Source organism: Paramormyrops kingsleyae, chromosome 10, assembly GCF_048594095.1.
Source record: "Paramormyrops kingsleyae isolate MSU_618 chromosome 10, PKINGS_0.4, whole genome shotgun sequence".
Lineage (NCBI taxonomy): Eukaryota > Metazoa > Chordata > Actinopteri > Osteoglossiformes > Mormyridae > Paramormyrops > Paramormyrops kingsleyae.
In genome coordinates, this window is record NC_132806.1 from 32,386,457 (window position 1) to 32,410,466 (window position 24,010).

The 24,010-nt window shown below is 42.4% G+C and overlaps 2 protein-coding genes across 2 annotated transcripts; both read left to right on the forward strand.

Annotated features, from left to right (window-relative positions):
- LOC111847954 (histone deacetylase complex subunit SAP30L-like) lies at nucleotides 1–4,929 on the forward strand. The gene is made up of 5 exons (XM_023819594.2): nucleotides 1–110; nucleotides 945–1,157; nucleotides 1,592–1,714; nucleotides 2,030–2,128; nucleotides 3,818–4,929. The coding sequence occupies exons 2-5, from the start codon at nucleotides 972–974 to the stop codon at nucleotides 3,944–3,946; spliced, it is 537 nt and encodes a 178-aa protein (XP_023675362.1). The 5' UTR covers nucleotides 1–110; nucleotides 945–971; the 3' UTR covers nucleotides 3,947–4,929.
- A 2,310-nt stretch (nucleotides 4,930–7,239) lies between these two features.
- LOC111847936 (la-related protein 1-like) lies at nucleotides 7,240–23,222 on the forward strand. Its single transcript, XM_023819564.2, has 19 exons — nucleotides 7,240–7,975; nucleotides 11,718–11,779; nucleotides 12,367–12,432; nucleotides 14,270–14,414; nucleotides 15,185–15,319; nucleotides 15,502–15,630; nucleotides 16,378–16,543; nucleotides 16,662–16,806; nucleotides 17,136–17,310; nucleotides 17,455–17,624; nucleotides 17,736–18,083; nucleotides 18,583–18,706; nucleotides 18,959–19,155; nucleotides 19,249–19,355; nucleotides 20,273–20,430; nucleotides 20,525–20,669; nucleotides 20,796–20,905; nucleotides 20,995–21,122; nucleotides 21,541–23,222. Exons 1-19 carry the CDS (start codon nucleotides 7,564–7,566, stop codon nucleotides 21,733–21,735), a joined length of 3,117 nt encoding a protein of 1,038 aa, XP_023675332.2. The 5' UTR covers nucleotides 7,240–7,563; the 3' UTR covers nucleotides 21,736–23,222.
- Nucleotides 23,223–24,010: the final 788 nt, after the last annotated feature.

A 24,010-nucleotide genomic window follows, 5' to 3' on the forward strand; every position in this document is an offset into this window, starting at 1 on the left:
TACAGAAAAGGGACATTTTTCATTGCACGGTTGCGGGAGAGTAGACTAAGAGAACTGAGAAGAAACTATTTGCGTTTGTATTGTGTTTGATACATAGTTACTACGTACTCGTAAGTAGTTTCGTTTTTTCTTTTTTGGACAGTGTCAGTAGCATGTTCTCGGTAATGTGATATTTGGCTTTCGTGGTGCTTCGGCCAAGCAGAAAGGCTGTCTTTTAAGCTTGTACTCTTTGGTTCTGTTACCACACTGTTAGAGATATTAGTTAACTAGCTAGTTGTTATTGACTTTTGATAACATGCGCATCCATTTAGTATAACTAATTAAGCATGTATACCTGCTGAGAAGAGAATCACGCGTAAGATCCACTGTGGGTGGCCGTCTATCACGGTGCGTGTGCGTAGCGTTTCTGATCTTGTTCTAGTTCACTTTAGTCGGTTCTGATATTACCGCTCGCTAGAGAGCTGGCTTGTCGTGACTCTTTCTCGGTAATATCTACCCAATGTTTTGCCATCTGTTTGTTAACCATCTACTAGGAAAACCGCTTGTCGCTGCTGGTTATTTCTGCGATTGAAATGCCGCTGCCCCGTGTCTGCTGAGTGCTCTGGTAACCGCTGGGTATCTGTTCGCGATCCCTTATTCAGCGGTGACGCATTTTATTACCGAAGTCGGCACTTTGTGCCAGACTTTTCTATCCAACTTTAGTCTGGGCGGCTAATACTTTTAAGTTTTACCTTGTAATGAAACCGGCTCATGTCTCTTTAATTAGCCACTTCTGGATTTGGGCGACTTTCAGTGGCTCGAAGTTTTCCCTTGTCGACTCCTGCGACATCGGCTTTCGCCCTTATTTGTTTGACGCTGGTCTAGTTCTTTTTCACTAATGCACTAGTACTTTTTCCGTTTAAACGGTGGGACGAGAAATATATAAATATATATATACGGTGTAGTTAACAGGCAAGTGTGTAGGCTTCGGCATGAACGGCTTTAGCACGGAGGAGGACAGCCACGACGGCCCCCCGGCGCCGCTCTTTCACGGTCAGAGCTGCTGCCTGATCGATGACGGCGAGCGGTGCAGGCAGCCGGCCGGGAATGCCTCTTTCAGCAAGCGCATCCAGAAGAGCATCTCGCAGAAGAAGCTGAAGCTGGACATCGACAAGAGCGTGAGTGCGCTCCCACTGGTAGCCCCTGGATGCCCGGCCTTTCCGGGGGCTTGGCGTGGGTGTCACGCCTGTGCCTCTGCTGGTTCGGACACCGCGTCTGTGATCGGAAGGTCGCTGGCAGATGATGTCGCTGTTCGCCCTTAATCCGGGTTGCTCTAGACACACTCTCCCTGCTCTGTAATACTCACTTGTATGTGGCTTTGGATAAAAGCATGTGACAAATGATAAACACAAATATGAAAATAACTTATGTGTGCGACTTTATTATGAAGTTAAAGACTGTGTAATAGTGTAAAATATGAATACTGTCTTAATTTGATCAAGTAGTTGTTTCTTTTTATACCGTCCATATAATTGTCATTTTTTGATAATTTGATCTGTAAGAATATTACATTGCTTTGGTTTTTGGTTTTTAACAACTTGCTGTTTTCCAGGTCCGACACTTGTACATCTGTGACTTCCACAAGAATTTTATCCAGAGTGTTCGCAACAAACGGAAGAGGAAGACCAGTGACGATGGCGGAGAGTCTCCAGACCAAGATGTAGAAGTTCCAGAGGTTGTTTGTTACTTTGTCCACCTTTTTCTGGTGCTTCATTGAATCTAAAAGTAGCTGTGTAAATCTTCCTTTGGCATTTGATTTTGTCTTGCATTGGTTATTATCCATGATTACTTTGCATTAGACCAATGTTTCTTAAACTGGTCCTCGGGGAGCTGCAGACAGTCCATGTTTTTGCTCCCTCCAGAAGGGAGCAAAAATATCGACTGTCTGCCAGGGAGCTGGGAGGGAGCAAAAACGTGGACCGTCTGAGGGTCCTTTAGGGCCAGGTTGGGAAACACTGAATTTAACATTTAACATGTCTTTCCGCTCCAGGTTGACCTGTTCCAGCTTCAGGTGAACACTCTGAGACGCTATAAGCGGCATTACAAGCTGCAGACCAGACCGGGATTAAACAAAGCACAATTGGCAGAGGTGACTTTGAGACACCAGAACTCTTATAGTTCTACGTTTTATGTTTTATGCAAGGCAATAGCTGTTAAATGTTGCTGTAGAGCTATACACACTCCCTCTCGGGCTATTTTATGGTTTGGTTGAAGTGAAGTTTAAGCTTCACAGATCATGGGTAGCTGTTGCAGGTGCAGCTATGCAGTTACATTGGGCAGGTACCTGTCAATATATCTGGTATAGTTAAAATTATAAATGTCAAGAAGAGTAAACTCTTAAATCGTGCTGTAACTTGAGCTTTGTTTTTTTTTTAATTTCTGAGAAACTTTCCAAATCAGGAGAATTGTAACTAGAGATGCACCGATTGACCGGCTAGTGATCGGAATCGGCCGATTTTTTTGTATGATCGACCCAGATCGGTGACCGGCCGGTCAGGCTCACGTCTGCCGATCCTTTTATTGCCAGCAGCAGCGCAGGCAATTACGTCACAACTACGCGCACACTCAGTCTAGTGATAATATGTCGTTGGTGTGGAAGTTATTTTTTGTGAGTGGAGATGAGACAAAGATCGCAGTTTGTAACGTTTCTTTTATTATAAAAAATTTCATTGGGGAAAAGATTTTTGTTAGTATAACTATACTAATGTTATATACCGGAATTTATTTTATACCTTACAACACACTTTATTTTATATTTTTATTTTGTTGTGAGAAGATCCTGTCATGTTTTAATAATTTATTTTATTATAAAATAAATTTAAATGAATGTCATATGCTTTCATTACAGTTCTTTAAAAAAATCGGAATCGGCAAAAATCGGAATCGGCAGGTCACACTTACTGTAAAATCGGAAATCGGAATCGGCCAAGAAATTTGCAATCGGTGCATCTCTAATTGTAACATCAAAAATGGCATGTCTGTATGTGGGAGAAAATAACTCACTCAAATATCATGCCTTACTTTATATACATTGTATCCAACTTTTATCAATTTTAATGATGAAGCCTCTGTAGACTATACAATATAGACTATTTTACAGCAACTAGTAGCATAGCGATTTGCGATCTTTGTAAAAAAAAATTGAGTTTTGAGAGGTAGGAGTAGCGTTTAGTAGAAAATCCCACTAATGAAAGTGCACACAATTGGGAGACAACGTGAACAATATGAAAAAAAACAATGGATAATTCTGAAGTCACTAGCTTGGGCTGTGATGCATTGTGGGGCATTTTAAGCATCCGCAGCTTGCGTATCCTCGCTTGGAAGATATGCAAATTGAACTGAAAATGTCTAAAACGCTTAAAACAAGCTGTACAAAAGGTGGAACAGTATGTTATGTATGTTTCTAGTAGCCCAATTAAAGACTTTTTGGCATACATTTTTTTCTTCTGTATTTACTAGTTAAAAATGTGTAAAATATAAATCTTTTTATTATATTAAAATATTAAAGTAAAAAATCGGAATCTGTATCGTATCAGCAGTTGTGTATCGGAATGGGATCTGAACTGAAATGTGGATCAGCCCCTCCCTGGTTTTGATTATCTTAGTGCAGTCTTATCATTCGTAATTTTATTTTTATGGTACAACTTCTTTGTAACACTATTTCAACATTTACTGACAAGATGTGAAATAAGAGAAAGCTATCTGTGAAATAAAAAAATAATCTCTAACATGTTTACTTGGGTAATATGGAAAATATTTTTTTCTTTTTTTCCTCCAGACTGTAAGTCGCCACTTCCGGAATATTCCTGTGAATGAGAAGGAAACTCTGACTTATTTCATTTATATGGTGAAGAGCAACAAAAGCCGACTTGACCAGAAGTCAGAAGGCAGTAAACAGCTGGAATAGTGAATAGTGTTGCGTGGGATACATCTCTTACAAATGGGCTTAAGCATTAACAGATATTTTTGTCAGGTAAACACAGCTTGATTTTACACAAGAGAATATTCTTTAGAAATAAGGAAGCTGATAATAGAGGGAAATGGTCGTATATTTGACACCCATCAACTCTTGAGTATATACTTCACAATGTATGTTGTGCCAAAAGCATATAATTATGAAGTTTATATATAAAGTGATAGTATTGTGGACAAAGAAAATATTATTTGATGTCTTGTGACTTCATATTATTTGACCACCCCTTTTCTTATCAATTGCTAACCCTCTTTTACTGAGTGTATCTTAGCAAGTTCATGTTATGGAGAATTTTTTTTTATGCATTAGAAGCATTATCTGTGCTAGGTGTTGGCAAATCCAGTCAAAGTCTCACAGGTTTCAAAATGACCTTCAGTTTACATTGCTAGATGTGAATCCCAAAATTTAGACTGGGTAGCCCCTCTAAAAGCCTGTTCTGCTTTATGAAGAGTGTCCATCCCTAGCCATGATAATGCCTGATTCTTTTGGTTTTCTCTTTTTAAATTTTGTTTAATGTATTAATTGTAGTACATGTAGTAATACATGTGGCACTTGTTTTGTTTGACCTAATGTTAAGTTGGGATCTTGTAGTAACACCTAAGTTGTGTGTCTTATTAAAAAATCCAGATGTGAATGTGGTTAATACTCAGAACGGTCCCAAAGAATCTGAAAGAACCAGATTCAGGACGGATGTTTCTGACCCCTTTTGCCACGATGTGTTTAATTTTTCCCCCATTCCAGTGCAGTTGGATAACTTATTATGTTTAGCTAAATATCCATTTGAGCTGTGATAGGGAAATGTAGCATATTGTAAAGTGTACTGCATGTGCTGTCTTCCACGTAAACTGCTGTTTTAGATGAGATGGGTTATCTGTATTTGTATAAATTTTGCTTTAAATAAATACCCTCAGTGGTGATGTTGCATCATTTTTCTTTCTGAGGCAAGGACAAGCAGGTATGATGGATGGATGGAAACTTTATCAAGGCACATCTGTATGTAATGGTGTTCTTTATATCACTGGCATATCTGTAATAATTAAAGGGGTGAAAATTGAAAACCTGTGTTGAACTACTAGCTCACAAAGTTTGTAGTCACCTTTCCTGAAGTTCTCAAACCAAGTGGTTGTGCAATGTTCTGCAGTTGTGCATTTTCACCACTAGATGGATGTGAAATGATACACTGGTAAGAGTTCCGTCATGACTGGTACTTGGGGGTTTCTAGGACTGAACAGCATGACACATTACAATATTCAGTAGTACCAAATGTTTAAACATAAGGGCAAGTTACCATTTATCCTTGGCACTCTTATACATGTGTGTTATTCTGAATATTTGTACTTAAAATCAAACTCTCATAACATCAGTGTTTCTTACACTGAAAATATGTTGAGATTTTAAAATATTACTGTTTATTATTGAACAATATTATCAGCAAACCTTGAGTTAATGAATTTTTATGCTAATGTTTTGCCACATAAATGAGAGAAATTATTTGTTGTATGTAAACAACTGATGTGAAGTAGTGCTCTGCAGCCTTTTCTGGAAAGGGTGGTTCCCACTATCTGATCTGCTGCCCCCAGCACACTCCACCCAGCCTGCAGACGGGGAGATGAAATTACTCGTCTGCCTGAAAAAGGCTTGATTACAAGCAGGGAAATATCCCACTTTCGATTATGTCTTACCTGTCCTGTGTGAGCACTTTAAAAACAGCATCCATATGGATGATATTTCTGTAGACGCACCTTTTAAAGCATTCCCTGTATACTTAGCTCTAAATCAAAAGACCTACATTCTTGGGATTTGAAACATATGATTGGTAATGGGGGGGGGGGGGAATGGTTTATTTAAATGACATTAGTTAGGTATAATTCTTGTATTTTGCTAGGTAGCTTCAAACCTAGACATCTGCATATGCACCTGTCTTAATATTTCTTCACCATATCTTCACCAAGCATCATCCATAGAGTCTTACAGTAAACAGATGATGACAACATACTATAGGTTCATATGTTGCCCCTTTTGGGTTTTGGCAATTTGGCAAGAGAAGCAGATTAGGAAAATACATGTTCAACCGCATAACAGTTTTTTTTTCATACATCAAAAGCACACCCAGGTATCAATGCAAATGCTTTACTCATTATATGCATTAATAATATCGTATCGGTGTTATCAGAAAAACTGAAACACAATCAATTCAGAATATCAAAAAAAAGGTTATGAAAGTGTAAAAATGTATCTTTGCCAAATATTTACATCCAACAGTACCAATTACTGTTCACTGTGTATTACTGTGTTACTGTTCACTGTGTATTACTGTTACTGTTCACTGTGCATTACTGTGTTACTTTTCACTGTATTTGTTTCTAATTTGCACGCTATAATTAATATTATCACTAATTACATTTATTTATTTATTTATTTATTTATTTATTAATTATTTTTTATTTTTATTTATCTGCAAGAGTTAGTGTCTATAAGTCATCACCCCTAGTATCTTCTGTGGGCTTGTTCAGACGTATGAAGTCATCTTTCTGATTTCTAAATATGTTTTGATTTTGAACGTGTGATTAAGTTGTTATTCAAGAAAAAATATACTGTAGGCCGTCTGACTATATGTGTGTTTTAGTGTATCCTCTAAACTTTGCTATTTATGGAACATGAATTTGCTTTCGGTACAGCTTGTTTAGGTTGGAAAGTAAATTCGAGGAGCGTGCAACAAACATGGCGCTATTGTTGATCCCAAACTTTCTCAGAGTTCGCAGACGCTTTCGGTCAGATTTTCATAGTACTTCCCGGCAAACTTAACTTCAGCCAAGTGTTTGTTTGCTGAAGATTAACTCAGTTATGACACGGACTAGCAATTACAGAATGGCATTCTTCGCTCGCTATGTTTAGCCAGTCTTGGGTATATACATGATTTATGTTTATATAGTCCACATAAAACTATTTTAATTGGCTTGTCGGTGGTTTTTTACCTGTCCACCTCATGCATGGTGTCAAAAATATGGCACATGCTGTATAGTATATCGTGTTATATTATAGTAATATTTTTATTTATTAAATTATTATTTGAACTACATTTACAAGGTTAGATACCGTATCGTAAAATCCACGCACATTTTTTGTAACATACGTGCTGCGGACCAGCCAGATACTACAGTTCCTCCGGCTGAACACGTGTTAGATTCGAGTCCTCGTTTCCAAGACAGTCTCTAGGGGCCGCGCCGCGGGGACGAGCGCTGCCCTCGATCGCGTCTGCGTGCTCGCTCCCAGCCGTCGCGTGGTGGTCTTCCATATTGCCGCTGTGGCTCTGGAGAATATTGCTTGGGTTGCTTCGTTAAATTTTATTCTTTAAAGGGGGTGGCTTGTCTTTTCGGTTTATATTTTAATTTAATTCGACCAGTCTGCGTCTTACACTGAAGTGTACTCGGTGTCAGTGTTGTGGAAGAGCGGGGAGAAACTACCTGTGTAGCCAGGAAGAGCACATTTTGTCATAAAGTGGATGATAAATTTCGGGGTAATTAACGTTGCTAAACCAGTAGCCGCTTGGGATGAAAGGGGAAATGGCCACTCAGGTGGAGACGGTCTTACCCAGTACTACTCTTATGAAACGAGAGGAATGCGAACATGCAAGCAAAATGAAGCCTGGGGACAGCTGTCTGGAGATAGGGGCGAAGCAGACGGTGCTGGCAGGCGTGGAGGTAAATGTTAAAGGGGCGAAGTCCGGCCGGGGAGGATCCTCCGCGAGTGAGCAGACCGAAAAACGAGCCAAGGAGGAAAGTAACGTACGGGAGAAGGAAAGCCGTGGCAGCGACCTCTGTCACGCCGAAGATGCAGACGAACGAGCCGATGAAGGCGTAAAATGCACCAAAAAGGATTTGGCCGAGGCTCCCCCACCCAAGGCGAACCCCTGGACTAAGAACACGGTGACGGTGGTCAGTGTAAATGGTCACGCAAACCATGGTATGTATCTTCTCTAACTTCTCCCATTTGTCCTCGCTTTCGTCGATTGTTTCTCACTGCACACAGTGTTTGATGAGAGGTGTCAAAGCGGCGTGGCGATATTGCGAACTACCGGCACCCCCATCTAAGTGGCTCGCTAATATAAAAAGACATTGCATTACCGGGTCGCATTACTGATCATCCGGCTTTGGCACAGCGCTAGCAGGAAAGCAGAAGTTTTCTGAGCTTCCGCCAACTGGAACTAAGGTCTGAAATTGTTCTGGTAGTTTAAGATAACATCGAGCTCAACTGATGACTGTGAATTGCGTGCCTTGTCTGAGAGCTGTATGAACAGGGACAGAATGAGTGCGAGCTGGCCTTCCGTCTTGCCGTGACCGGCCGAGGGCTTAGGGGCGGAGTAGGCACTCGGGAACCCATAGTCGGAGCTGTCTCGGTGTTTGCCAGAGGGCCTGCCTCTGTAACCGGGAATATATGGACGAGTGATTCCTTTGGTGCTAATAATGCGAGTGGATCTCTTTCACAAGTCTGTTGTTTTGAGGAATTAATGACGAAATCGATCGACAGTGGTAAGTTTTAGTCATTACCACTGGAAACCTAATATAGCTGCACGTAGTCAGTTAAAGCCAGTCATTGAGCTATCCACACATCTTCTTATGTTTTTTTGATTACATTATTGTTGGTACCACTTTACAATTAGGCTCCATTTTGCCACTTGTAAATTGTAGTAACTCATTAATAAAAAGAAAACTGTTAACTTGTTTAAAATAGTCTATTAATAAAAGTGTTACAACCTAATTAGTAACCAGATTATAAACCATTCATAAACGCTTTATATGCGTAGCCTTTTGTAAAGTGACACCTTATTGTTTTTGATCTAGCATGCTTGAAAATAGAGACTTTGGACTGTCAAAGCAGCAGTATTTCTTAATCGCAGTCGCACACATTGTAGATTAATTGCACAATTAATCGCACAAACAATGATGTTGCAATACGACGTAAAAGAAGATTTTACAGTCCGTGTATTCAGTCTCAGAATAAAGACGCAGCTTCCCGTGAAACGAAGCTAAATGAATGCTTTGATTTTCACTCTAAATTCTGGGATTCTGTGCAACATAATGACTGAAACACTTGCATTCCTTCCTGGTTGTAAATAACACTATAGGTCTGTCTTAAAAATCTTTGCTCGTACTATTCTCCCATTTGGGCAATCAGAGAAATAAGAATGAAGCGCTAGGGCGGTTTTGGGAAACCTGTTGTCATGCTTGTCGGAGTTAAATCATTTGTGGCTTTAGCTCCGAATGCCCAAGCCCAGTCATGTGCCTGCTCCGTGCCCATGATCAGAAGGTCACTAGTTTAAACCCCGTGGCTGCTGTGATGTCACCCTTGAGCCGAGCCTTTAACCCCTGTTGCCCCAGGGTCATCGGGTGCTTTTCGATCCATTAGGGGGGAGGGAAGTAAATGCAATCTGTCAGTGTTATGGGCCGCACTGCTTTGACATGGGTTTGTTGTACAGGATGTTAAAGGTAAACATCTACAAATAAAAGACATACTGCTGACTTTGCTATTACAGCTCTGTAGGGAACTATACCGGAACAGTCCGGTTCACAGGAATGGGAAACGGTGCCTGGATTTCTGCTTGTTGCTCATGTACATTGGAAGGGGGAAGTTAATGTGTGAAAAGTTGCATCTAACCTTTTGTGTAATATACTTCACCAAAGCCGATATTGTACCTTGGCTCAACAAGTTAGTGTTTAGTTCTTGCTTATTTCTTTGCAGATGTTCACTTCCCTGCACCCTGCATTTACAATTAGTCATGATGGGCGGATATATTTTGGGATTTGACCTACATTCATAAAATGTGGGAAAAGTTATAGCATAAGTGGGTTAATTTTAAAGTGGATTCTACCTGATCTCCATCCATTCCACCCACCCATGAATCCATCCTCTAATCTTCTAACTGCTTATTTTTGTGAAGGTTGGCCCTTTGGGGTGGGTGGGGGGATACTAATTATTCTAGTATCACATTTTTAAAGTACATAAAACCTTTCAGGTTTTAAAACATTTCAGTAATTCCAGTCATCTGTACTTTGTTACTTCACCTTGTTAATACTTCCCATAATCAGTAAGGAATATTGTTAATAATGTAGCAATAACAATGTCTTGCTTCTGTGTTAAAATGGTTTCTGCTTTCAAACTGTGTGATTATGGTATTTCAGGGAACTGGGTTAAATGTCAGATTTAATCATTTGCCAGTGAGTTATGTAGAACTGGCAAGATTTGCTTCCTGAGCTCTGTTGACAGCATTTATTTTCCTCGCTCAGACATTCTCAGGAAAACCTCTTAGTCCTACTTGGCATTCAGGGGTTTTTTGACACTATGCTGTCCTCCTTGACAGTTCTTTTTATTCTATTATTGATTAGCATGTGTGTTAAATATAAATATACATACTTACACATACATTTCTCCCTATTTCCAGCTTTGGTATTTTCTTTCATAGTCATTTCCAAAGTTTTTATTTTTTTTTTTACTTTCTTGTTCATTACTTACTTCACACTATTTCTGCATAGTATTAAAACTTTGAAGTAAGCTTTTTCACCACAGAAACCGTGTTGCTGTTTTACCTCAGCTAAGAAAAGTATAATAGGGCTTATAGTTTTAGTCTTTATATTATATTTCGTACCTATGAACATCTGATTTGTTTCTCACTGAGATGGCTCTGGAATAATTCTGTATTTATTATTAATGGCATCAAATTTCTCCTCCTATGACCTATATCATGACTGCAATGTTTAGAGATGCAACATGGAAACTGCCTGTCTTGCAGGGTGTGTGGAAACTTTATTAAACATCAAATCGTATAAATGCAGTCACAAACGATTCACCAGCACCGTCTGGTTCGCCCCTATCTCCAGTTCAAAGATTCACCTGTTGTCTGCAAATCTCTAGATCAGCTGAACAGTGTTTGAGTCACTTGGTCAACGGGCAGTGTTCTCCACTAGGCCATGTGACCTGCCACTACCTGACGTTAATCATTTTAGAGATGAGCCAATATTTGCTCAGTGCTTGACTTGTGGACCCTTCGAAATGCAAGGTCCGCCTCCCCCGACAAAAGCCATTTTGTTAAGTGCATTTTGTTTCAGCTTCTTAGCATAGTCTGTCATTTTTAAATGTCACCATTTGAGAGGAAGTATTTATATTTTGACAGTTTACCACTTTTACCACAATTTGTCATTAATTTGTTTAAATATGTGCAGATTCAATGTTCAAGAAATAGGGATACGCTGATTGCTTTTTCCTTGGCCGATCTGATTGGCAATTTATTTTAAGCCTGACTTGCCGACACCGATCCTGGTCAATTCTGATTGTATTAGTTTAATAATAATTAGCAAGTGTCTAAATAAATTGGTTGTTCCAAAAGTTTTCTTTTACATCTCTCACACTGCAGATTTAATGTCATTGTCGCACACTGTAAAGAAGCTGCAAACAACTGGCACATTTCCCATGAAGTGTTTTACTTTACCTGTCACACAACATCGGCGGAGACGACTGCGGATGAATCCTGAGTGGGATTGTGGGCGATATGGCCGAAATGTCATATCATAATACTTTTAATTATAATTGCGATCCACAATATAGATCAGTATTTTTTTTTTTGGAATGTCATAGAATGTTAATTCTTAATAGTTCTCATCTGTTCTAGGTCAAGTTGGGTGCTGTAACTGACTTTTCCTTATTTTCCCAGAACCAGTGCAACCAGCCAGGCTGGTGAAAGCAGGACCTTCTAGACCAAAGAGAGGTGGAAAGGTATATCTGTGTGTCATTTCTCTCCATCATATGAGCCGTATGGCTGTAATCACTGTGGATAGTATCTGTGTGCTGATTTGTAATTGTTAAACAGTAAATGCACAATCCCCAGCATTTACATTCCTGTCTCACTTTCGGAACAAATGATTTCTTGGAGGCTTTAGTTTTGACTTCTTCCGCATTGAAGGCACCCTCACATCACTGAATATGGAGTCTGACCTGTTTTAAATGCACCTAACTCCTATTGAGTTAACACACAGCACAGCGGCTTCATAGACAAAGCAGCCATGATCAAATCATGATACCTTTAGCTCTGTTCTGTTATTGACAAGCGTAAGACCCTGTTTAAACTCATATCCCATTCGGAGGCTGCATTAGCCTGCAACCTAAAAAGAATGAAGTTTTGACTGGTTTACAAGGTCTTCTTTTTTATTATTATTATTACACGGACTCATCTGTTGTGTGAGAATGCTGCAGAATGTGGAGCCAACATGAGCCATTGCTTTAGCTAAAAGGGAATCCATGACCCTCTATGGATGAAATTTCTGGTCCATGTCATTGGCGATTTATAGTGTTGATATTTTTAGGCGGGGAACTTTGTGGATGCTAACAGCTGGCCGACCCCCGGCGAGATTGCAAGCAATGACATGCAGGTAAGCTTACAGGAGCCGACAAGGGGCCGTGTGACGTGTGCGGAACATACTGGAATTATTGATTGGGGTCATTTTAAATTTTTGCCATTTGTCCTCTATATGCCAGTAGAGAATAAACGCTATGTGCTGTTTTGACTCCAGGAAGGACTCCTCCTTCCATTCATGGTTTTGAGTTTGTGGACTTTGCACTTAAAGCAAACAGCACATGCTAATGTTTTGGTCGTGGAAAATCTTAGTGCTCCCTTAGAGGAAACCCAGCAGCTCCGAGGCCACAACATCTTTTAAAAACAGGACGTATTGTGAACAAAGATGGTGGCAGTGTGCCGGTCATGGGATACGATGTCTTTGTGTTTCTGCTTCCCACAGAGAAACAGGATGCTTTGAACAGAGGCTGTGTAACAACCAATAATGTAACAATTGGCCAATAATGTCATACTAATTTATGGATTCAGAACATTTTTGCTGATATTGTAATAACTTATTGCATTATTGTCCAGTTATTACATCCATCCATCCATACATTTTCTGAAACCTCTTAATCCCAACTGGGGTTGCGGGGGGGACCGGAGCCTATCCCGGGAACAATGGGCGCAGGCGGGAACCAACCCTGGGCAGGCGCCAGCACACCGCAGGGCACACACTCACACACACACACACACTCACACACACACGCCCTCTCACTCACACACTCACACACGCCCACTCACTCACACACTCACACACGCCCACTCACTCACACACGCCCACTCACTCACACACGCCCACTCACTCACACACGCCCACTCACTCACACACGCCCACTCAGACACTCTCTCACACACGCACACTCAGACACTCTCTCACACACGCCCACTCACACGCACACGCACACTCACACGCCCACTCACACACTCGCACGCCCACTCTCACACACACACGCACGCACACTCACGCACTCACACACACACGCCCACTCACACACACGCCCACTCTCACACACGCACGCACACACACACACACGCACGCACACTCACGCACGCCCGCACACTCACGCACGCCCGCTCACACACGCACGCCCGCTCACACACGCACGCCCACTCACACACGCACGCCCCCTCACACACGCACGCACACTCACACACGCACGCACACTTACACAACTACAGGGCCAATTTAGACTCGCCAATCAACCTATCCTGCACGTTTTTGGACTGTGGGGGGAGACCGGAGTCCCCAGTGAAAAGCACTATGGAGTAATTACATTAACTGACTGAGAAATTTAGTACATTATTGGCATGTTTCTGTTTCTTAGTGGTTGTTCCTCCTAGTTGGGGGGAATGTCCCAGTCCATGCAGTTTAGGCTGGGACAAGCCCAGGAGTAACCAGTGATGACCTTTTAGGGATGTCTGACCTTTTAGGGATGTCTGACCTCCAATTGGCCACAGTTTCTTTTTTTTAGTGCCTAAACTGGGCAAAGTCTGTAATCAGCAAGTCAATAGCTATGATCAATACTTCATTATATACTTTGCATAAATTAATGCACATGCTTAGTATGCTTAAACGGACCAGGATGTGTAGAGTGTTTTACATTGCAGCAAAAGAACAGTGCCAGTGTTGTTATGGATAATGCAGTTTGCAAAATGTCTGAAGTGGTTAAAAAGTAGAGATGCACTGACCCCAATATCGGATCAGTACCAGCACCGATCCATACCTAATGTGGATTGCCCCTCCCTAGTAAAAAGTACAGTAAGGTATTTTACATTAGTAACTCGTAGGCCATAACACCTATTGATTGAAAACATTAATATTTTGCTACTCCTAGTTAATGTGAAACTTGTCATCTGGTGGAACCCTGCAGGCATACAAGAAGGTCACAGATACGAAAGATAGAACGGAGAACGGAGACGAGGAGAGCAAAGAGAACCAAAAATCTAAGTCTGATGACTCTGGTGAGGAGAAGAATGGCGACGGAGAATCTCAGAAGAACCGCCAGAAAAAGAAAGGTGAGAGTCTGCTGCAGATCTGCTGCGATCATCTGCTGCAAATCTCTCCGAGCAGCTTCAGAAAAGGAGTGTTCTTTTCATGTCAGCTATTTATTTTTCGTATGCTTGTATATTTAGGTTTGCTTTATTTGACCTGGGTGTTAGTGGCTTGCTGTGTCGCATGTGGACCGCCCCCCCCCCCGCCCCCCCCCACTGATTAGAGATACAGGGCTAAAAATTGGATGCTGTTTCCTACAGCATGATGCACAAACCACATGCGACTGCCGCATACGCATGACTAGAAAACTGTTGTCGTTGTTCACACACCTGGAGTGTTTTTAAACTTTATAACTGAAATATTACAGTTTTAAAATTTTATGTACATGCACATGGTCATTACCCGTAGCACATGAGCTGCTTCCCAGTGCAGTGACACTGCACAGAAGCAGTTTGGAAGCACTGGCCAGTAGCTGGAATGCTGAGCCCACTGGCAGCCTAAAGCTGCAGCTGCAGGACCTAGAGGCAGAAGTCTATAGTTTAAAATATCTCTGGAAGTTTTAAAATGATTGGGAATGACATTTTCATCCATCCATCCATCCATCCATCTGTCTGTCTTCTGACCACTTAGAGTTGCGAGGTGTCCTGGGTCCTGTGACAGCCAGCACAGGTCACTGGGCAGGGCAGTGGAATTACATTTTTAATTTATTTATCGTGGGTTTTCCTCCTGGGCCTTATGCATTATCACACTGCCCACAAAGTAACCTCCGGTTGCCCCGCCCTCCCTTTTATAGGAAATAAGCAGAAGTGGGTCCCTCTGATGATTGACATGAACACAGCAGGTCCTGGGGAGCACTTGGCCTCCAGGAGCAACCGCCGGCAGAAGGACCCCCAAAGGATGTCATTCAGTCACAGGAACCAGCTGCAAGGTGATGCACAGACAGATCGTCTCGCGGGCCCCGACTCGCTTCTGCATTTACATAACGGGAAAAATGATGTGTGGGATCGGTGTGTATCGTGGAGTGTGGAAATAGGAGACGTCCCCATTTAAAACTGGTTTGGGTGTTTGTGAGTCTGTAGCGGTGAGAGAGTCTGGTTTGTGTGGTCACAGACTGGGACAGTGGGAAGGCGGAGCGGCAGGAGGATCCAGGCGAAGTGGCCAGTGTGAGGAGCGAGGGCGCCTCCTTCCGGGGCGCTTTCCGAGGACGTGGCGGGGGCAGGGCACGCGGAAGAGCCAGGGGTAAGTCTACGGAATTATTAAGATGAGGGGAACATGCAAGATTCACAAACCTACGTTTAATCATCCCGTGTAATGTGATGGTAAATATACATGGTAAATGTGGCGCTCTGTTTGTGTACATGGTAACTGCACACCAAAAATCCGTGTCATGAATGAAACTGCTGTGCAGTGCCACTGGCAGCGCGACTGGCTGTTGGCAGCTTGGGTCGGTTCCCATTGGCTTCCCCAGCATATGTATGTCAGATGGCCTCTCTCAGGATCTCGTATTAAGCCGAAGGATGAAAAGGGGTAGCCTGTGGCTTGGCGGGCTAAGCCTCTATGCCTGTGATCGGAAGGTCGCCGGTTCGAGTCCTGGCCTCCGCAGTATAGTCACATTTGTGTGCCCTTGGGCAAGACCCTTAACCCCCAGCTCCATGGGCACCACTGCAGGTGGACAATAGTAATAATAATAATTATTATTATTATTTTGAGGGAAATATGGTCCTTTTTCATTTATTGGTATTTTGTTATATATTGTATCTTTACTTCAAACGACAGCCTTAGTGCTGCAGTAACTACACAGTGTATAGTTTGGTTCTCAGCTTGCTCTTAGAAAGTTCTTTTACCTTATTTGGAAATGTGATATTTTCAGCGGGACTTCTGCATCAAGGTAATGATGATTGTATTGAAACACGTTCTTTTATACACTTCATGGGTATGTGACGTACCCGTGTCAGTTTTTGTGTTTGCTCATGTGTGATGTTGTAGGGAACTTTGAACATCCACACGTCTCTAAGACCTACGATGGCAAAGACGGATACTGTCAAAAGCAGAAGTTCAACAGCACCGTCACCTATTACTATGACAACATGAGCAGCAGTGACCTCTATTCTGTTGACCAGGAACATCTCAAGGATTACGTCAAGAGACAAATGTAAGCGCCTGCCTGTCACAGAAGAGGCTCAGCCTCTGTTTAATGCTTTGTCTTTGCAAAGCTTGGCTTGTTGACGTCCGGAAGCCTGGATCGAGTTCTCCTCTGTTTGTTTCTATAGTGAGTATTACTTCAGTGTTGAGAACCTGGAGAGGGACTTTTTCCTACGTCAGAAGATGGACCAGAATGGCTTCCTGCCCATCGCTCTCATAGCCAGCTTTCACCGTGTGCAAGCCCTGACCACTAACCTCAGGCTAATTATGGAGGTAAGGACCTTTCGATGATTAACCCCAAGACTAGCGCTTCCTTTGAATCAGTTTTTAATGCAATCACTGTTTGTGCAGTGAATTCATATAAACCTTTATAGAGATACGAATCGTACAAATGATTTTCATGAACAAGGTTCTTTCGTTTTATTATACTTTCCATTTGCATGGTTCATCCTTTTGGTTTCAAACAAATGTATTTACCCATCAGACTTTGAAGAAACCTGTTTAATGAAATTACATGGTTATGTTTAGCAAATAGATTTGTTTCTTTGCAGTCTTTAGTTTTACATGCCTCTATGTGAAGGTGTATTTGACCGTATCTGTAGGCCTTGAAGAACAGCAAAGAGGTGGAGGTCATAGAGCTGAAAATCCGTCCACGAGAGGAGCCAGAGAAATGGCCGCTACCCGGCCTCACTGTGCCAGACCACGCACATACGGACTTCTCTCAGCTCATCCATTGTGCAGAATTTGTTCCTCGCCAAGCCTCTGACAAACAGACAGGTGAAACTTTCATGGCAACTAATCCCACTAAGCATGGCTGAGTGTCTGAGGAGATGCTGAGAAGCCCAGTGTTGAGGTCAGGAGGTTTGTCAGTAAAGCAAGAGATCTGGTTGGAGCTCATCATTGCTGTTGTGTCATCCACAGAGTCTGCCCCAGGGTCTCCAAGAGCATCCACTCCAGGGCAGTCCAGAACTGAGGATCTCAGCAATTTGAAGACTATGCCCAAGGGGCTATCTGCCAGCTTGCCTGACTTGGACTCAGACTCATGGATTGAGGTGAAAAAGAGGCCGCGACCTTCACCAGTAAAACCGAAGGTATGTTTCATTTTACAAACCTTTGGATAGAAATATTTTCTGTAACCAGCCTGTTTTTCCCATGCCTGTGGTGCAAATGCATACATGTGCATGACTGTTACCCCCCCACAGGACGTGGAAGAGGCCCGACTCCCAACTCAGCACCAGGATGAGCCGGAGGAGTTGGACTTCATGTTCGACGAGGAGATGGAGCAAATCGACGGGCGACGCAACACCTTTACCGATTGGTCAGACGAGGAGTCGGACGGCGAGATCGACGATCATGATGTCAACAAGATCCTGATTGTGACTCAGACACCCCCTAACCTGCGCAAGCATCCCGGGGGGGACCGTACTGGGAACCATACCTCACGGTCCAAACTTACCTCTGAGCTGGCCAAGGTCATCAATGATGGATTGCACTACTATGAGCAAGACCTGTGGAGTGACTCTTATATGCCTGAGTATTCCACCATCAAAGTGAGTCTTGCATTTGTCTGGTCTCATCAATAATCATTTGTTGTGGCAATATTTGTTATTCCCACCTTAATGAGCAGTAGTTCTGTAAAGCATAGTTACCTGCATTTAACTAAGCAAACATGTTAATGTATATTTTGTATATAAAGTGCTCACAGAAAGTCTTGAGACGCTTGCCTTATTCAGTAAAAATGTTGCACATTTTTGGTTTTATAAAACCTTGAGTGAAAAAGTTAATTGATAAGCAGGCTCATTGGGGGGCTTTTTAATTAGGGACACCTTTGCAGTAACATAAAAAGCCAAAGATTTGTGTTTAGTATCCCTTTGGGAGCCAATGGCTACAATTGCAATTAATAGCAAAATGGCAAGAACAGAACTGAATTATGACACAAAATAAAAGGAAAATGTCTGTGTGAACGATATGGACAGATACGCTAAATATTGCTTGTCATGTATATAAAATGTGTTGACATTTAAATGAATGTTTGTGAATATTTTTCAGCAAGAAGTTGAGAATTTCAAGAAAGTCCACCTGATTAGCAGAGAGCAGTTTGACTGCTTGACTCCAGAAGCTCCTGTGGACCCCAACCAAGAAGTACCTCCTGCCCCCCCAAGACCCCAGCCAAGTAAGCGGGGGCTCCACTGATTTAAGCGATGGATGGACTAAGAATAATTCATAGGCGAATGAATACTAAACGGATGTACAGGCCTTGTCTAATTACGGGAGTACATGATTACAAGCAATGTGAGCGATTTTAATAGCCAGTCTTGACATGCCTCTGATTAACTTAACCGTATGACTAATTAAAGTTATTTTCTCCCATCTTTCCCTCCAAACACAAACCAGTCCAGTCAAGTTCTCTTCTTGTCATTCTCAGTCCCCACAGATGCTTTGGCAAATAAGCTTTTCGGTGCCCCGGAACCGTCCTCGATGGCCCGCTCTCTCCCAGCCACCGTGCCCGACTCTCCCAGCTACCGCGGTGCCCGCACACCTCGCACGCCTCGGCTTAAGGACCCCAGTCAGATGCCCCGTTTCTACCCAGTGGTGAAGGAGGGGCGGCCCGTTGATGCCAAGGTGAGATGAAGGAGCCCCCCCCCCCCATCCACGTGTGCACGGGACGGCGAGTTCAGACCTGTCATGGTGACTCCTGCCTTTCTCGTCCTGCAGACTCCACGCAAGAGGAAGACTCGGCACAGTTCTAACCCCCCCATGGAGTGCCACGTGGGCTGGGTGATGGACTCCCGCGAGCACATGTCCCACACAGCAGCAGTCAGGTTAGCTTTCGGGGGGTTTGGCAGCCCTGTAATATTCCTCGACCATTTCTATTGCTAGATACCTTAAGTTGTGGAGTAAACTAATGCTGACGTCTAGAAGCAAACTATTGCATTGATATTGATTTGCCTTTGTGTAATTGCAGAATCAGTTCTTTATTGGTGTTGCCTGTGTCAAATGGTTTATTTAGCAGGGCAGTACTCGAAACTGGTAACATTGAAGGAACTTTTATTTATCAGAGAGGAAAATTCTTGTGCATACAAGTATGTACAGCACAGTGTACAGCACAGTGTACAGCACAGTGTACAGCACAGTGTACAGCACAGTGTACAGAACAGTGTACAGTACACAAACAGAATCCTAAACAACCGATTATGGAACATTAATATAGTAAAAGGCAAAAATTTAGATATGTGGCATAATTTATATTATTAAATTTAATTTTATTAATAAATATAACTTACATTTAAAAACTGGCCCTTTGAATTCATACCCAAAACCATTTTCTAAATCAAATCACAAAAATAAAGCATCTTGTTGTAAATTTTGATGTCCCAAGAAAAGGAGGGAAGAACGGTATTCCTGTATGTACACTTCTTTTGCCAAGGAAGAAGTCTACCTAATACTCCATCATACTAATACTCCATCTTTAACGGTTTTTCTAAAATTGCTTTGATCCTGATCTCATCTTTTCCCCCTGTGTATCTGCTAAGATCACAGAGACGGGACGGGGGAGCCTTGATCTTCCAGTATATGAAAGATACTCTCGCTTTTTTTTATTTCACAACCAGGGAATCAAAGTATCACTGAAATCTCTTTGTATTGTATTCAAAATAGTTTGACTTTGGAACGGAGTCTTTTTTTGTTTTTTTGTTTTTTTACCTGGGAAAATCAATAAGCTTTTTTTCTCGTCCCTCAGCTCAAATGCAAGTCCTTCAGAGGGAATCCCAGCTACGGGATACTATGGCTGTTCGCCTCAATCTCTGCCCAAATTCCAGCACCCGTCGCATGAGCTGCTGAAGGAGAACGGATTCACGCAGCATGTTTACCACAAGTACAGACGGCGCTCCCTTAATGGTGGGACTCGCATTCAGCTGCCCGATTTTCTCATGCCTGCCCATCTTCGTGCCTCGGCATGTAAAGCTTGTGTTTCGTTTTCGCCACGTAACAGAGCGCAGGAGGCTGGGAGTCGGCCAGTCTCAGGAGATGAACACTCTCTTCCGCTTCTGGTCCTTCTTCTTGCGAGACCATTTCAACAGGAAGATGTACGAGGAGTTTAAACAGCTGGCAGTGGAGGACGGCAAAGAGGGATACAGGCAAATATCTTAACTGCTTAAGCTGAAGTGTTAAATTCCAGTTCTTTATCTTTTTTTCTCTGGGTTCTGTTGTTGAGTTACTCCAATCATCACTTTTTATGTCTTTTAATTCTCCGTGTGCCTTAGGTATGGCTTGGAGTGCCTTTTCAGATACTACAGCTATGGACTAGAAAGAAAATTTAGACCAGATATTTTCAAGGACTTTCAGGAGGAGACAATGAGGGATTATGAAGCAGGTGAGTTTATTTCAAGGATATTAAATGTCATGGTTACCTCACATAAGTGCCTTTTTCTCAAACCTTTTTGTTCCCCCGTTCTCCTTTAGGGCAGTTGTATGGACTTGAGAAATTCTGGGCATTTCTCAAGTACTCTAAAGCAAAGAACCTGGCGATTGACCCTAAACTACAGGAGTACTTAAGGAAATTTAAACGGCTTGAGGACTTCAGAGTTGATGTAAGTATTAATATCCATCTTTTTTGAAGTGCTTTTATGTTCAAAACATTTTTTCAGTCTTGTTCAAAATGGAGCTTCATTTCATTAGTTATGCAGTAACAGAGTAGTATTTTTCATGTACTTTATTTGCCATTTATACAAGTACATAGGAGTTCTTCAGAAGGTTTTGGTGTCATGACGTGTGCAGTGTGCAGTGTGCTGTGTGCTGTGTGCACGGCCCCAGGAGCAGCTGGGTTTATGGGCTTTACTCAAGGGCCCAAAAGTAGTATTACTCTGCCAGCCACAGGATTCGAGCCCACAACCTTCCAGACGTGGGGGCAGATCTTTGATCCATTGATGGACACACTGCTGATCAATTAAACTGCTAGTGGCTGTAACCATGATTAGTGTTTGTCACACACCGGTCTGATCGTTACAGCCACCAATGGAGGACGGCGGAGGAAAGAGACACCCGTCTGGAGGGGACAGCCACCGCCACCACAGCTCACGGCCCCCCAGGGCCGCCAGTCAGACCAGCCCGGTGCAGCCTCAACAGGGCCCCTCCACAGCTGACGCTGAAGCCAGAGTCCTCATCCCAAGGGGGGCAACATCCAACAGCAAGCCCCAGAAGTAACGGATCCTCTTTGTTTCAGTTCTAGCAGTGAGGAGGTGCCTCTGGCAGCGGAATTGCTGCAGAAAGAGGCATTTACATTGGCTTGTGATCAAGGCTCTTCCTTTTAAAGACTAATTGTTTTTAGACGTCATTTTATTGTGCACAGAAGACTGAATGACTTCTAAATGGACAACAGCATCACATTCTTTTACAAGACATGCCATTTATTTTAAGAATTATTTTTTTTATCCTGTTGCATGGCTGTTTGGCACCTTTTTCAGTGCTTTTTTTGTTTTTGGTTTTTTTTTGGTTTTTTTTTTTCCGAAAAACAGATTGTTCACCTGACTGGCTTGAAGCAGGAGTGAATGAATGACATTTGCCTTACTTTGTGTGCTCTCCCCTCAGAATGCCCGTCACTTTTGGATGAACATTTTGCTTGCAATATGCAATATCAGTTCTGTTCCAGTGGAAACTCTCGAATTACCCACTCCCCACTCACTCACCCACCGTTCCCAGCTGCTCCTGTAGTACAGTCTTCCAGTCTGTTTTTTTTCTTCCACCAATGAATTACAGAGTGACTGGATTTACACATTCCACGCGAGAACTTGACGGAGACCACAATCTACCTGAAATCTTTGGTGCTATTGAATAATCATCTTCCAGCAACAAGAACCAAACAGCCAGACAGACAGACTGTATCACTACTAGATGTAGTGTGAGTGTGGGGTGTCACGTCCAGCTGTTGGCAGGTGGCAGGTCCTTGGCAGGTGTTTACAATCCTCCCACCACAGGTTTCCTACAAATATACCCAGATTCATTGTCTCGCCAAAAGTGTGAAAAACTGTCACTTTGACAGCATTTCCCAGAAAGAAAAAAAACATGGTTTTGTGTTCGTCAGCCATAACTCCCTTCCTGATGAGAGCTGACTTAAGCTGTTCCCTTTTCTTTGAATATATGAAAATCTCTATGATCTTTATGTCTATTTTAGTCTGATTTATTTAAATTACCTTTTTTGCTTTTTATGGTCGGAGTGTATTAACTGTCATAATTTTCATTTGTAAATGCAGAAAATGTAAAATCAATCCTCTGGGAGGATGTAACTAGGGAGGCCAAACCTGCTCTGGTTACCTGCATCAGGTAGCGGGTCCTGACCCTAGGCCGCTCTCTGAAGGTTCGTCCCATTCAGGGTCTTCTGTGAGATCTCGCCTCAGCATTGTGCTGTCACGTTCAAGGTGCTCCGGTAGTGCATGGGAACGGAAGGACGACATCCATCAAGCCATAACAAAAAGATAATTCTATAAGATCCAGTATATTAATAGTTCACAACCATTAAATATTTGGGAGCTAAAAACACCTGATGGGGAAAATATTGAAATGTAAAATACTTGAGTGATCTCTTGTATCATAATGTCTGCTTTAGAGGCTGACAGTGATTTGCTCCTAGTGTTTGTAATTTGTAGTAATTATTCTTTTCCTTAATAAATGTAAAATGTACCAAAAGGCAAAAACAGCCCAGTTCTTGTTTATTCCTATTATCATTACACTTGGTTAACATGTTATTTTCTTGCTTCATGCATTGCCTTTCATCAAAACATGGTTCTCTTTAATATAAATAATCATTAAGAAATACGCGCGAAATCATCATATCATATGACAGCCAATTACTACGTATTGCTTGGAGCCGTGAAATGTTTCTGTGTAATTTGTGCAAGTCGGTGCTCCACACCGTTTGTCCTGAGTGACGCGCGGCATGTGATACGGGCTGGATCCCGGCCTGGGTGATTAAGTGCCTTTTCGGCTTCACACGCAAGATGGAGACCGAACTGCATACTCGGCCAGGACCGTTGATTGAAGCGAGCCGAGGAGGAAATAAACCGCGAAGTTTTATACAGAACCAGGCATAGCAGAAACTACGTAGATTTTTGCATAATGTGTGTGCGCGAGAACACGATTTCTGAATTTATCTAAGCAGCTATTACCGGTTTGGCATTTTTATCCAGCGGCAGGTTACTAACGGGATAGGCGACCTAGGATCTGTTCACTTTCTCACCACTAGATGTCATTTCGCGCTCATTTTTAACTCCGTTGTCATTTCAGGTCTTTAACCTGTGCTTGTGATATCTGTAATAAAAGCAGTTAACATCTTAGTATTTTAATGATTATGCGCAGTGGGCGCTCACGATTAGAGTGAGCAAAGTGTACTTTACCAGTACGAAGAGAGGGGTTCTCTCATACTGTATGCCCACGTGAAATTACTGCCAGGAAACCCAGGCAAGCTTACTCCAGCAATCACACT